This window comes from Aulonocara stuartgranti, assembly GCF_965226115.1.
Source record: "Aulonocara stuartgranti genome assembly, chromosome: 12".
NCBI classification, from domain to species: domain Eukaryota; kingdom Metazoa; phylum Chordata; class Actinopteri; order Cichliformes; family Cichlidae; genus Aulonocara; species Aulonocara stuartgranti.
This window is the reverse complement of record NC_138948.1, coordinates 6,296,432-6,309,333: the sequence shown is the minus strand read 5'-3', so window position 1 is coordinate 6,309,333 and position 12,902 is coordinate 6,296,432. Positions and strand designations below refer to the sequence as shown.

At 39.9% G+C, this 12,902-nt stretch overlaps 1 protein-coding gene across 2 annotated transcripts in view; it reads left to right on the top strand.

The window, feature by feature from the left end:
• The window catches only part of ddr2l (discoidin domain receptor family, member 2, like), a 38,147-nt gene that overhangs the window by 10,543 nt on the left and 14,702 nt on the right, over positions 1 to 12,902 (top strand). Inside the window, exons 1-4 of one of the 2 annotated variants that reach the window (XM_082554262.1) lie at positions 2,312 to 2,412; positions 11,421 to 11,519; positions 11,698 to 11,800; positions 12,057 to 12,126. In XM_082554262.1, coding sequence (XP_082410388.1) covers positions 11,459 to 11,519; positions 11,698 to 11,800; positions 12,057 to 12,126 — 234 coding nt within the window. In that variant the 5' untranslated portion in view covers positions 2,312 to 2,412; positions 11,421 to 11,458. Of the gene's footprint in view, positions 1 to 2,311; positions 2,413 to 11,420; positions 11,520 to 11,697; positions 11,801 to 12,056; positions 12,127 to 12,902 lie in introns of those variants that run through there. The other variant, XM_082554261.1, reaches the window with a different exon arrangement.

Below are 12,902 nucleotides of genomic sequence, written 5' to 3'. Positions count from 1 at the left end.
TCATAGCTGTGCTTGTGTATGAAATGAACTTAAGAAAGGACTCCACAGATTTTACAGTTGATTTGCACAGCATGGTCAGCACTGTGAAAGCTGTGTATAGCTTCTTTTGTGTGTGTGTGTGTTTTAGCCCAGTTTGAACTTGAAGTCTAGACATCTTGTGACCTGAGTATCACCAAACTTAACTCACACTGCTGTGGATAGAAAATAAAAGCGGCAGATTTTCTGTGAATGTAGCCTAAAGCGAGGGTTTTATGGATGGCCATGAGTCTATGTTTATCACAACCCACAAACAGATGAAAAAACCCTCTTTTGGCTTTCGATATGTCTACAGCGCTATTTGAAGGAAAACACTGGGAAGAAGGATGGCGCAAAATGTTTTGACGGTGAGCACACATCTGAATTTGGCTGCTCTCGGTCGTGTGGTACGGTTTTGATAAGAGAATCTCTTCATGAGTCTAATTATGGAAGTTTTATTTCTCGTCCAATTGCTCTGTTGTTTCTGTTGATAAGCAGCTGGGAGTCTTTACCGTCTAACAACTTGATGGTGTGTTCCATTACAATCTGGACCCAACAGGCCTCTATGATTGTGTGAGCGCAGCCTCATTTATTGTGTTGCATAATCAGGCAGACATTGCTGCAGTGACAGAAAGGCTTTACAGCAGATTTTGATTCATATTGACTTGATAGCATCGCACAGCTGCTACAGATTTGTCAGTTGCACATACATGATGCAAAGCTCCCATTCCAATACATCCCAAAGGTGCTCTGCTGGAGATCTGGTGACTGTGGAGGCCATTTGATTACCAGCTACTACAAATCACTGGTTTATTTCAAGAAACCAGTTTGAGATGATTTAAGCTTTGTGACATGGCACATTATCCTGGCTGAAGCAGCCATCAGAAGAATACTCAGACTGTGGTGTTCATACCATGCTAAAGTGGTACTAAGGGACCCAAAGGATGCTAAAAAATGGAAAGTATCACTCAAACCATTATACTGTTGATGCAGGAGAAGATGAATTCATGCTTTCATGTTGTTTACACCAAATTTTGACCATGTCAGAATGTCGCAGCAAAAATTGAGAAACATCAGACCAGGCAACATTTTTTCCAAACTTCTGTTTAGACCCTGACTGCTATATCAACATGGTATTGGCATTTTAATGGCCAATTAAAAGCTAAAGGAGAAATGCCCTTCAGACATGTCATGAGTTTTAATGTTCCACAGGTAACTTTCCTACTGGCAACTTGTGTTTTGAACGACATGTCAGATTTTTGAATCACCAAGTATCGGTATGAGTATTGGTCTTAAAATCCTATATCAGTATATACATCAGTCTCTACTTCCATTGTTTCTGTTTTTGTGAACCCGTGTGTGCCAAGTGGCACACGGTGTGGTCTTCTGCTAATGTAGCCCATCTGCTTTAAGGTTCAATGTGTTGCACATTCAGAGATACTTTCTTGCATACCTTAGAGATGGTTGTGTGGGAAAATCCCAGTAGATCAGAAGTTTTTGAAATATGCAGCACCAACCAACAACCATGCTGCGTTCAGAGTCTTGCCAAACGTTTTTTTCCTCGGTCTGATACTTGGTTTGAGCTTCAGCAGATCTTAAATGCATTGACTTGGTTCCATGTAATTGGCAAATTAGAAATGTGCATAAGCAAGCAGTTGAACATGGGTACATAATATAGTGCTAGTGAGAATACACAGAAAGATGTTTTTGTTCATTAGAATGGTGATTCGATGGAGAGTGATACAGACCAGCTAACATGGCTCTGGGATTCATAGAAGCAATCACAATTGAAAAAATCATTTTTAATTAACACATTTATGCATTTAAAGGCTTTAAACTACAGAAACTCATCATAAAGACAATTAAAACATTGTGTCCATAGTCCTTGACAAAAGAGTGGGATTGTGGTATCACCTAGAATATGTGTGTGTGTGTGTGTGTGTTTGATTGGTTTATAATAAAGTCTTGCTCAAAGATCCCTTTTCCCTAAAGTGAAGTCAGGCATAACGACAGATAATTTTAGGTCAGTGTTTGTTACTAATGGTTTCTATTGTGTTCTCGGCGGGTCTGTTCAGTTTTGCTCTCAGTGAACTCTGTCTCATTCACCCCATCAACCAGAGAGAGAGAGAGAGAGAGAGAGAGAGAGATGTAGATTCCTGTGTGTAGCTGTAAGCGAGAGAGAGAGCCTTGGAGAAAGGCATGTGGATTCCTGTGTGTTTGTGTGAGCGAGAGACACAGAAGGAGAGAAAGACAGAAAGAGAGCGAGAGAGAGAGGTCTGGGTTGCGTTGAATGTTTGGAATGTTGAGGCTTTTGGCTTCAGTTTGTTCTGACGGGAGGAGGGAGGAGAGAGAAATGAGGGACAGAGGGAGAGGAAAAGAAAAATAGGGAGAGAGGAGGTAAGTAAGGGGAATTAGAGAAGGACAATGACGGTTTACTCTGTATAATAAGGAAAATGTACTTGAAGTAAAAGTAAAGGTATGAATGCGTTCTAATGGCCATGCCCATTTATGAACATAATTGTAGTTTGTTAGTATTTTGTGACTATTTTTGGCGGCAGTCAACTTTTTCATACTGGTTTAAACTGATGATCGTTTCTTTTTCCTTTGGGTGGTTCCAGTTACTTTATAAAATCCCATTCCCACGTGGCTGACATTCTAACCTTTTTAAACACCTGTTGGTCACGTTTGCATTAAAAATGTTTACTACTTTTCTGAACTGTGGCTTTAGAAATCATGGTGTAGTGTGTGAACTGTAAATGCCAATGCCCAAAACCACTGGAAATGAGGATAATATTTTTACTTTAGTTACCGTATTTTTTGGACCATAAGGCGCACTGTCGATGAACGGGTCTCTTTTCATACATAAGGATTATATGGATTATAAGGTGCATTAACCCTTTAAAAACGGTCAGAGCGGGCATGCTCCGTTTTGCGTAACTATTTTTAAATCCCGGTAGCACTGCAACCACGTGAGCTAGCGCAATAATTTTTTTTGCATATGAAACCAGAGAAGTTGTACTTACATCTTATGCCATCAGCTTGTCCTAGGTCACAGTTTCCTTCCACATATAGCTTTGCAAAAACTGCATAAAAAGCACTTGCAGCAACAAAAGCATAATATTCCAGAAACACACTTTGCCGATCCGATCAGCTGTTCATAACACTTCCTACGTTGGAACAGACGTCAGCGCGAACTATCGCATGTCCGCCATGACCTGCCCGAAACCGGAAGTGATATCATTTTTGCGGAAATGTAGTTTTTTACCATCAGGGCCTCATGAGCTTATACTGGTGTTTTTAAAAGTTATGTTTGACTTTATGACTTTCTGTGTCGTTTCTGGGATGCTTAGAACTAAAATTGCACTGCTGGAAATAGTTTATTTTGATGCATATGCTGCTTTTTTGCAAATTTGCACTATAATATTTATTTTCGTTTTTCCTGCAGTGTATAAAAATTGGTGTATTTCAAAAATAAAACTATGAAGGCACTCAAAATAAATTTCCTGTGGTGGGAAACTATTTTGTGCAACTTTTTTATATTTACAGTTTTGAGGGATAAGCCTCTTAAATTTCTCTAACTAGAAATATATGTTAAAAAAACAAAAACGATTTTCAATTTTTTTGTAGTTTATTGCACTTTTTTGCAATTTATGTAATTACTATGCACTTGATGCATTCATATTATTAAAATTTAGGCTGTAATGGTTGTATTGATGTATAGCAACTTGAAATGCTCCCAAAAATGGCACTACAGCATGTAAAAATATAATATAAGTTCTGGCGGACTTGGTTCTATGGTAGATCTTAAAGGGTTAAGCGAAACAAAACAGTCAGTCAAACTCCCACCTCCACTTCTGTACCATTGATTCATTAATGTTGAATTCTCTTGCAGCTGCTCTATTCCCATGTTGTTGCAGTATATTATTGACTAACCTCGTATTGTGGATGGATTATCTCAGTTGTTCTCCTGACTGAAGTTTGGTCCGTTTACAACATCCTGCCATGCAATTGCATTTGTCCCTAAACATCGGGAACCCTCATGTAGGGCTGGGTCATATCATACCATTCACAGTAATACCGGTATAATATTAGGCAATGATAAAAAAATTTAAATATCGCAATAGAATATGGGTAAAAAGTGCATATGCAGTGCCTTTGTTTTCATACGCACATGGCAGAAGAAGCATGGCGACGACGGAGAATGAGAAGGGCGAAAGCGGATCGTTGAATGACAGATGAACCAAAATTGGTTTGTAAAAATGCTGCAACTTCAGTGGTGTGGAACTGATTTGGCTTTCGTCTGTTAACTTTTATCGAGTGGAAAAAAGTTACTATTCATCCTCTAGCTTCACTGTGTTTAACATAGCTGTTTAACATTTTAATTTTTTCAGAAATCTCTGTCAGAACATGCTATATCATGTTTAGGTAGAAACTAGCGAGCTAACTAACTTCTAACTCCGTTAAATTTAATAAATTCTGTTTTCATGGATCCATGGATGTTAAACGTAACTGTTACACCTGGTAAAGCAGCAACGCTGAACATTTTATTACAGATGAAAGTTTTTAACTCTCAGTGATGCCGCAATGTTCGTTTGACTTTGGAACCTGAAGCGCTAGCCGTAATGCTCTGACTATCCATCAAGCGGTGCGGCTTCGTAGCTTACCAAAGTTGTACTAAAACATTTTTTGACAGATTTTTGAGTGCCGTGTACCACATAAGATCGGTTCATGGTCAGTAAGCACAACCAGAATTCATACATAAGGCGCACGGGATTGTAAGGTGCACTGTCGATTTTTGGGAAAATTAAAGGATTTTAACTGCACCTTATAGTGCGAAAAATGCAGTACTTTAAATTAGGGCTGCCACGATTAGTCGACCAGTCACGATTACGTCGACTATCAAAATCGTCGACAACTAATTTAATAGTCGACGCGTCATTTGAAGCTTTGTAAGATCCCAAAAGACGCAGCAATAAGTAGTAGGATTTAAGAGTGTAATAACGGACAGAAATAGAAGATGGCAGCACAGCATGTACAAGGATACCAGCTGCCGTTAAATCCCGAAGAAGAAGAAACTGTGTCCCAGAATTCATAGCGCGGCCCAGCTCAGTTTCCAACAATGGCGGCAGCTAGTTAGTTTTAGTATTACTTGTATTATTCTTTCTCGGTCACAAAATAAACGTTTAACATATTTTCAGACGAGAATGTAGCTGTGTAAACCTCAAATATCTGCTCAGTTTATCGAGACACCACATATTTTAAAAAGCGCTCCGACGTTTTCGGAGACGTCTGTTACCCACTAGCTCGATAGCTAGCCGGGGTTCAAGGCTAACTAGAGCCGTGAGAACACCGGACTCCCGGCAAATCGTTTTCAAACCCACCGCCGTCTTTCGCTACTCAGGTTAAACATGATATATAAGTCACTTAGATAACTTACAAATGTTATTGTTTGGCTTTTTTTTGTATTTTATTTGTTCCTGAGTAAATCGGTTTGAGATTAAAGTTATAGTTTCTACGCAGCTGAATAAACGTCAAGCAGACAACTGATTATCAGAAGTGTGAGATGGTCGAGAATATACTCCGGTGTCCTGTTATATTTTAGATAGCAGGGAGCAGACGGCTGAGTTTATTAAACTCCACCGAAACAATCTGCAAATTTCATAAAAATTTAATAAACTATCGTCTTGTCTTTGTGTTTAGTTAGCACATACCTTAAACACTTAAAGCTGTAAGCTAATGGTAGTTATATAAGAGCAGATGCTGCTGGTGCAATAAGCTGTACGTTTTACGTCCAATGGACGCATGATCTGATTAGTCGACTAATTGCAAAAATAATCGGTGACTAGTCGATTATCAAAATAATCGTTTGTGGCAGCCCTACTTTAAATATATTTTTATGCTGAACTTTTGTACTAACAGCAAATAGTCTGAGTACATAGCTATTCTTCTATATATCTATAGTTTATCTGTTACAAAATAACATTGTCTTTTTTCATGTAATGCAAAAGTGCACATAAGCTGGACATGAGCCTGGGCATCCTGCACAATGGTTTCTACACTGGAAACACCCATGTTCAAACAATGGTTTGTCAGAGTGACTGTGACTAAGCAGTGATGTAATCATTTAAAGCACACATAGCTGGGCTAGGCAAAGAATCTCAAAGTGCAAGTTCTGCATAATTGAAACAAAGACAGTTTTGTATGCTTCCATATAATGTGACTCTGATTTTAATAAGATTTAAAGTTATTGATTAAATGCCCCACAGACCAGAGTGCGCTGAACAAAACTAGTCTTTCTGTACTTTTCTTTTATGATAACATACTTGTTTGATGCAAACTATCTTCAGCTATATTGTGTGTTAATTTATTACACAATAATCTCTGTATTGATGCAGAACGGAAATGCTTTTAAAAAATATCAAACTATTTAATGAATCCAGTTTTTTAAATGCGTAAATTTCCTTTCACTAGTTTCGATCATGTTCTTTTTAGGCTTTGTGATGGTGTCAGTTTTGATCTCTGACACTGTTTTCTATTACACTCAGGTGGGTACACAGACCTGCTAAACCCATTTGTGCTTTCTGTCAGTGCTGCAGATTTACAGTTCGGAGGTTTTTGGTCAAAAGAAGGTTGTTATTTCCATCTGCAATAATTTATATTTGGCAGTAAGGCTCTGCTCTGGAAAAGCAGCAGCAAGACCCCTCTACAGAACAGGTCAGGCATCAATAACTTGTGGCTCCTAGAGTTTCCAAAAGAAGAATGGGAAGCAGAATCCAGCCCCTCTCCTGTGGAACCAGCTCCCAGTGTGCACTCAGAGACACACACCCTCTCTAATGTTAAGAGCGGTTTAAATGTTCTTTTTGGATAATGCTTATAGTTAGGACTGGATCAGGTTACCTTGAGCCATCACTTAGTTGTGCTGCTGTCGGCTCAGACTGCTGGGGGACTTTCCCAGGTTGCACTGAACATTTCTTCTCCTCTCACCTCTTTTCACTGGCATTGCATTTATTGTACAGCTATTGCATGTTACTAACTTTTGCCTGCTCTTTCCTGCAGTGTTTTTCTTTTTTCATTTTGTTTGTTGTGTGTGATCTCTCTATGCTCCTGTTTTTTTCCCGTCTCTTTCCCCTCAAACCCCAGCGGGTCGAGACAGATGGCTGCCCCTCCCCGAGCCTCGTTCTGCCAGAGGTTTCTTCCTCTTTAAAAGGATGTTCATCCACATAGATGATTGTTGTCGGCTCTCCACTCAAATATTATTTGAAATTGAACTGAATCAAACTGAATTTATTTTTTAAGTCTCTTATCTGTGTAAATTGCTGGACCCACATGTCTTCGTTCACTCAGGTCAGCAGACCAGATACTTTTGCTGATTCTGAAGAGAAAACTCAGACGTGACAGTTGCTTTTTCATTTGTGGCACAATTTGCCACTGCACACCAGGCAGACTTAAATCTCATTTAAAAATACACCTTTGCTCCCTAGCCTTTGTCCCATTGTGAGATACTGACTGTGATTTTAAGTCATCTTTTAATTGTGATGGTTCTTTTGTGTCTCCCTGTTGCTGCTTTAAAAGTAAAAGTGGCGAAAGTATTTTATAGATAGTGAATGTGGTTTGGTATGAATTGAACAGATCATGACATTGAAAGCAGGCTGCAGATCTGCATCAACTGTGGACATGCTAGAGCGATTTAGATGAGATTTGCCAATTGGATCCATAGAGCAGTATCAGTAAAGCGATCGGGTAATGTAGGCTGATCCCAGCTGATCTGCTGCGATTTTCTGGACTTTGTAGCCTGCTTGAGCTAACCCTAAACTTGATTTATGCTGCTCTCAGCAGCAGAGAAGTTTGAAAAAAACACAAAAGGCCCTTTGCCAAGTCCACAATTGACCCATTTACTGTATCGCTCTCATGTTGCACACTCATCTAGAACAGTGGTCTAAAGCGAACACAGACCTTTAAAGTAGTTCAGATCTAAACAAAGACGTGGATGATGCATAGACACTGACAAACAATCTCCTGTGTTGTTTAGAGAGCAGGACCTAGTTACATAATGTGCACACTTTGGTAAGGCATGTAATTGCAAGGCTTGATGCCCCAAAGTTGTTTTACGGCGATTTAATTTCCAGAAATCTGGTTTATTTATAGCAAGCCTGAAAAAACTAAATGGTCTGTTTGTCATGGTGGCTCGAGAGGTCAAGAAATACTCCAGGAAGTTATTTATAATTTGCTTATAATGAAGCAGAATTTTTTTCATCACTTATTTGTTACAAAAACAGTTCAGTATCAGGCTTCATTAGATTCTTCCAAGGGTTACTTTTTTGTTTCTCTTTGACTTCTCTTTGTCTCTTTTACTGTCTTTTTCTCTCTGTTATTTTCTCTCCCCCCCTCTCTCTCACTCTCTTGTCATGTGATTTTGCTGTAGAGATGAGCAACAGAGCAGGAATCTGAGGTTCAGCCAACGCATTACATAAAGCTCCCTCCTTCTCCCCCAGTCGTTGCTAGAAAACAAACGTGAACCACTTCTTCTTCAGCTCGGCTAAAGTGAATGAACTCACTTCCTGAAGGCAGAGCAGGGAGTTTTTCATTAGGGAAAAAGAGAGAGAGAGAGAGAGAGGGAGAACGATTGTTTCAGGAACAGACTGGATTCTCTGGTATTTAAGAACAGTCAGTATGTGCAGAAAAACATGCAAGTCTGTCTGAAGCGGGCTGCAATCAGCTGCTGCAGCCTGTTGTGTCTACAGACCGAAACATTCACATCCATGTCAAGATGGCAAGGCTTCCCGTCTTTAACTCCTGTTAGCGCTGGGCTGGATGTTTGCCACAAGGACAGACAGCAAAGGTTTTGATTCATGGTCACTTTCAGATTTTGCCTGTTGAAGTCATCACGACATAAACTGGACGCATCAGACGTGATTCTTCTTTGTGTTTTTCATTTCATTGTAGAGCAGAGGGTCTTGAATCTGAAGCTCCCTGTGGCTTTGACAAAAAAAGGAGAAACTAAACTTAACTACAGTAACTTTTCTATATTTTATAAGTGAGGTCTGGTACCAGAACTGTGCTGCAACCCCATCAAGAGAAGTTTGTGTCTCCCCCTGGTCTCAAGTCAGACAGAGCCACTGTGATTGTTCTGCAGATGGAGTTTACTTTCTTTTTTACTTTTAACCTCCTAAGACCTGAACTCTTTCATGGCATGCATTTTCAGTTTCTCTTGGGACCTGATGAATGTAAAAACAAAGAATTACGAGATTTTTTTTTTCTTTTTACCTGATTTTTGTTTCTGAGAGAAATTAGACTGACATATGAGGACATTCGCTTTACATTTCGATAGAACAGTGGCAGTATAGTGTCCTCGGAAGTGGATATCAGGCCCTTGTAGAGCAAAATTTAGTATTTTGGTCTAGACCAGCGGTCCCCAACCCCCTGCCCACGGACCGGTACCAGTCCGTGAGTTGTTTGGTACTGGGCCCGCGAGTTCAGGCACAGGTGTAAAATTTAGGGTTTTTATTGGTTTTTAGTGTTCTTTTTTTAATTGTTTTTATAGTTAACTCTGTTTCCCTGGGTCTTTTCCTGTGTGTTATGAATTAATCTTCTTTTTTGGTACCAGTACTGGTTTTATTTTGCTGTATTTATCTGCGACACCTTAAAGGCCGGTGTGTGAAAATAGTGTCGGACATAAACTGGTCCGTGGTGCACCTTTACTGGGTTAGCATCAGGGTCAAATTCCGCTCTGATCCCAAAAGAGTTTAAAAAACCTGGAAGTTCGTGTTTGACTTTAACGCTGTCCTCTCTCTCTTTGCTTCTCCCTTCCACCCATTGTTGTCCTCCCCACCTTGCTCACCTCCCTCCCTCCTCCTCCTCTCTTTGTGTTTCTCTCCTTTTCTTCATTTTCTTATCGGCCCTCGGCCTCAAACCGCTGTCTGCGTTCTTTCTTCCTCTCTTTGTCTTTTTTCCTGTCTATTTTCTTTTTCTGTCCTCCTGTCTCTCTATCACCCCGTCTTTCTCGCCTGCCCAGCTGTTCTGACCCCGAGAACTTTACACAGAGTGAATGTAGAGAACAAGACAATACGAGTAGACAGCGGTTGTAGTTTTTCTATATGTGTCTATGTATTTATGCTTGAAATGCTTTGTGTGCAACAATAGGGGTGTGTTCGTGTGCGTGTGTATGTATGTGTGTGTTCTTTAGTGTTGCGTAACCTCTGTGAGTGGGATGCTGTTTGCGTCCAGTGTTTATAAACTACTCCGCTCCAACAGCAATAACGTTGCGAAATCAAACACACACACACACACACACACACACACACACACACACACACACACACGCACGCAGTCCTCTCGTAAATGACGGTAGGAGTCATTCAGACTCCTCCTCGTCCATCCATCCTGCTGCAGTTGTGTAAAACAGTGACCGCTGGAGACAGTCGACTTCCTACAGCGAAAACAAAGATTTTCTTTGTTTTGTTTGGAGGAAATTGCAGTTTTCAATGTTTTAATGTCAGATAATCAGTTAAATTACTCTTAATGTGCACAATGGAACACCTAAATCTCCAGAGTTCTGCTTGAATGAGGGATTCACGTCTATTCAAGCCTCAAATGAGGGATATGATAGCTGAAAGACTCTTTAGATTTTATAGTAAACCGTAGAATGATTCTTTAAACGTAGATAAATTAGAAACAGATGAAAATATGTTGCTGGATAAAATGGGATTAGAGGGAATAAATCATTTTAAGGAGGGAATAAGGATAGGAGCAGCAAAAATCAACAAAAGTAGAATTCTTCAAATATTCATCATCACACAGGAGACGTAAAAAATTCGTTCATGTACTATGATTTTCAACTGTGGGTGACGATGGCGGGCAAAATCAAAGACTTAAACATCTATTCTAGTTATGTGTTTATAGGACCTTTTTTATTTTACAATGGCAGTAATGGTCTTTGCATATGTGCAAATTGGCATGTCAACTTAAAGACAAAATAATGCTGTATTTTATGGGTCAGTTTACTGAAACTTTCCTCATAATTTTCCTAAAAACATGCAAAAATTGCAAAGATATTTCCCAAAAGAAGTCAACGTGGTGCTGCAGTGGTTAGCGCTTTTCCTGTTTTGGAATGAGTTCTTTACACGCACTCTTGGCTTCCTCCCACTGTCAAAAGACATCCTCGTTAGGTTAGCTGGGTATTCTTAATTGGCTATAGGTGTAAATGGTTGTCTGTCTCGATGTGATTGGCGGCCTGTCCGGGGAATAAGCTCCAGCCCGACTACAACCCTGAATTGGATAAAATGAAGAAAATAGAGGGATGGGTTTCCAAAAAAAGGTTTACTGTAACACTTTATTCCCTTGTTGTCTGAGCCGTCATTCGCTGTCAGCTGCAGATGTTCATGTTGTTTTTTTTCTGTGTCTCGCAGAGATGTAGCGTGTGTGTTGGTGTGATCGGCGGACCATCATGCACCTCTTCTTGCTGCTGATCCTTCAAGCTACAGCAGCCATCGGACAGATTGATCCCGGTACACAGGCACACACACACAAACCCCACTTTACCCCATCTTGATTTTAAATCTAAATCAGTCCTCTGCAATGAGCCAATTTAAACAGTTACAACTCAATAAAATGTTTCATTTGTAAAGGTCTAAAATCCGTCCTTGCAAAACACATAAAAATAAAATTGTGAATGTGTTTTTCCAGCACACTGTCGCTACCCCTTGGGCATGGAGGATCGACGGATCAAAGATGATGCGCTCAAAGCATCCAGCCAATGGCACGAAACAACAGGACCACAGTACGCCAGGTAGGTGTGGCTTAAAGGTTAAGTCGACTGGTTTTAAAAAAGTGTCTTTTATTGTTTTTAACTCTTGAATAAAGAAAAAAAGAAAAACCTGAAATGGAATTGTGCGATACAAAAATTGATTAAATATGCTTTAGAATGAAGTCAAATAAAAATTAGAAGATTTTAGAACTCCATCTTTTGGTTAAACTTGTGCAAGTGTGGTTTATGTGTTTGTGTGTGTGTGTGTGTGTGTGTGTGTGTGTGTGTGTGTGTGCAGGTTGAATCGTGAGGAGGGAGACGGCGCCTGGTGTCCTGCAGCGCTGCCATCAGTCAGTCAGTACCTCGAGGTTTGTGTCTGAAGCGTGCTCAGTCATGTCCGGGTACCTGCATTTGTTATGTGGCGAAGTTCTACTCCATAAGTAAGAAGGTGTCGTGCATGCAGGAGAAAGTGGCGCTGCACAGTCAGTGTAACATGAGAACGGGTGAAAAGATCACAGTGGATCAGAATCTGAGGTTTCAGAGTGTAACACAATATTTAAGTGCTTTGCAAAGCAGCTAAATTCAGTACATTCTGATTTAAAGGTGAAGTCTGTGTGTGGTCTACAAAGTTATTCTTTGGATAAATCTAGAAGCTCATGTGTTACCCAGAGAAGGCTGTTATTACAAACTGGCATATAAACCTAAATCTGTGTATAACAGCTGACTTGTGGGACGAGTGGAAGACAAAGAAATACTTACCTTCAGAACTGAGCGATCTTTTAATAAAGTTGGTGGTATCGATACTGCGCCACATGTGTGAATGCTGCAGTGTGAAGCTGTAGGTATTTAAATATCAAAGGAGAGAATCTGAGTCACAGTCATCTGTGGACATCAAAGACTGTATGGAAAATCCTCTGTTTAAGTCGCTTTAATATCTGTATATTGACATACGTTTAATATGTTAAAATGAGGAAAGTAATTAAAAAATCTAAAACCTGAAAATAATTTTGTGATGTTGCAGAGGTTTTTGTGTGCACACTGTTGAGTAAAGGCACACAGAGCATCTTTAGTTTTTACAGTTTTCTTTATGGGCCGATTTCTGTAGAAATGCAACAAAAATCCTGAGACGCTGCAAACACTCAGC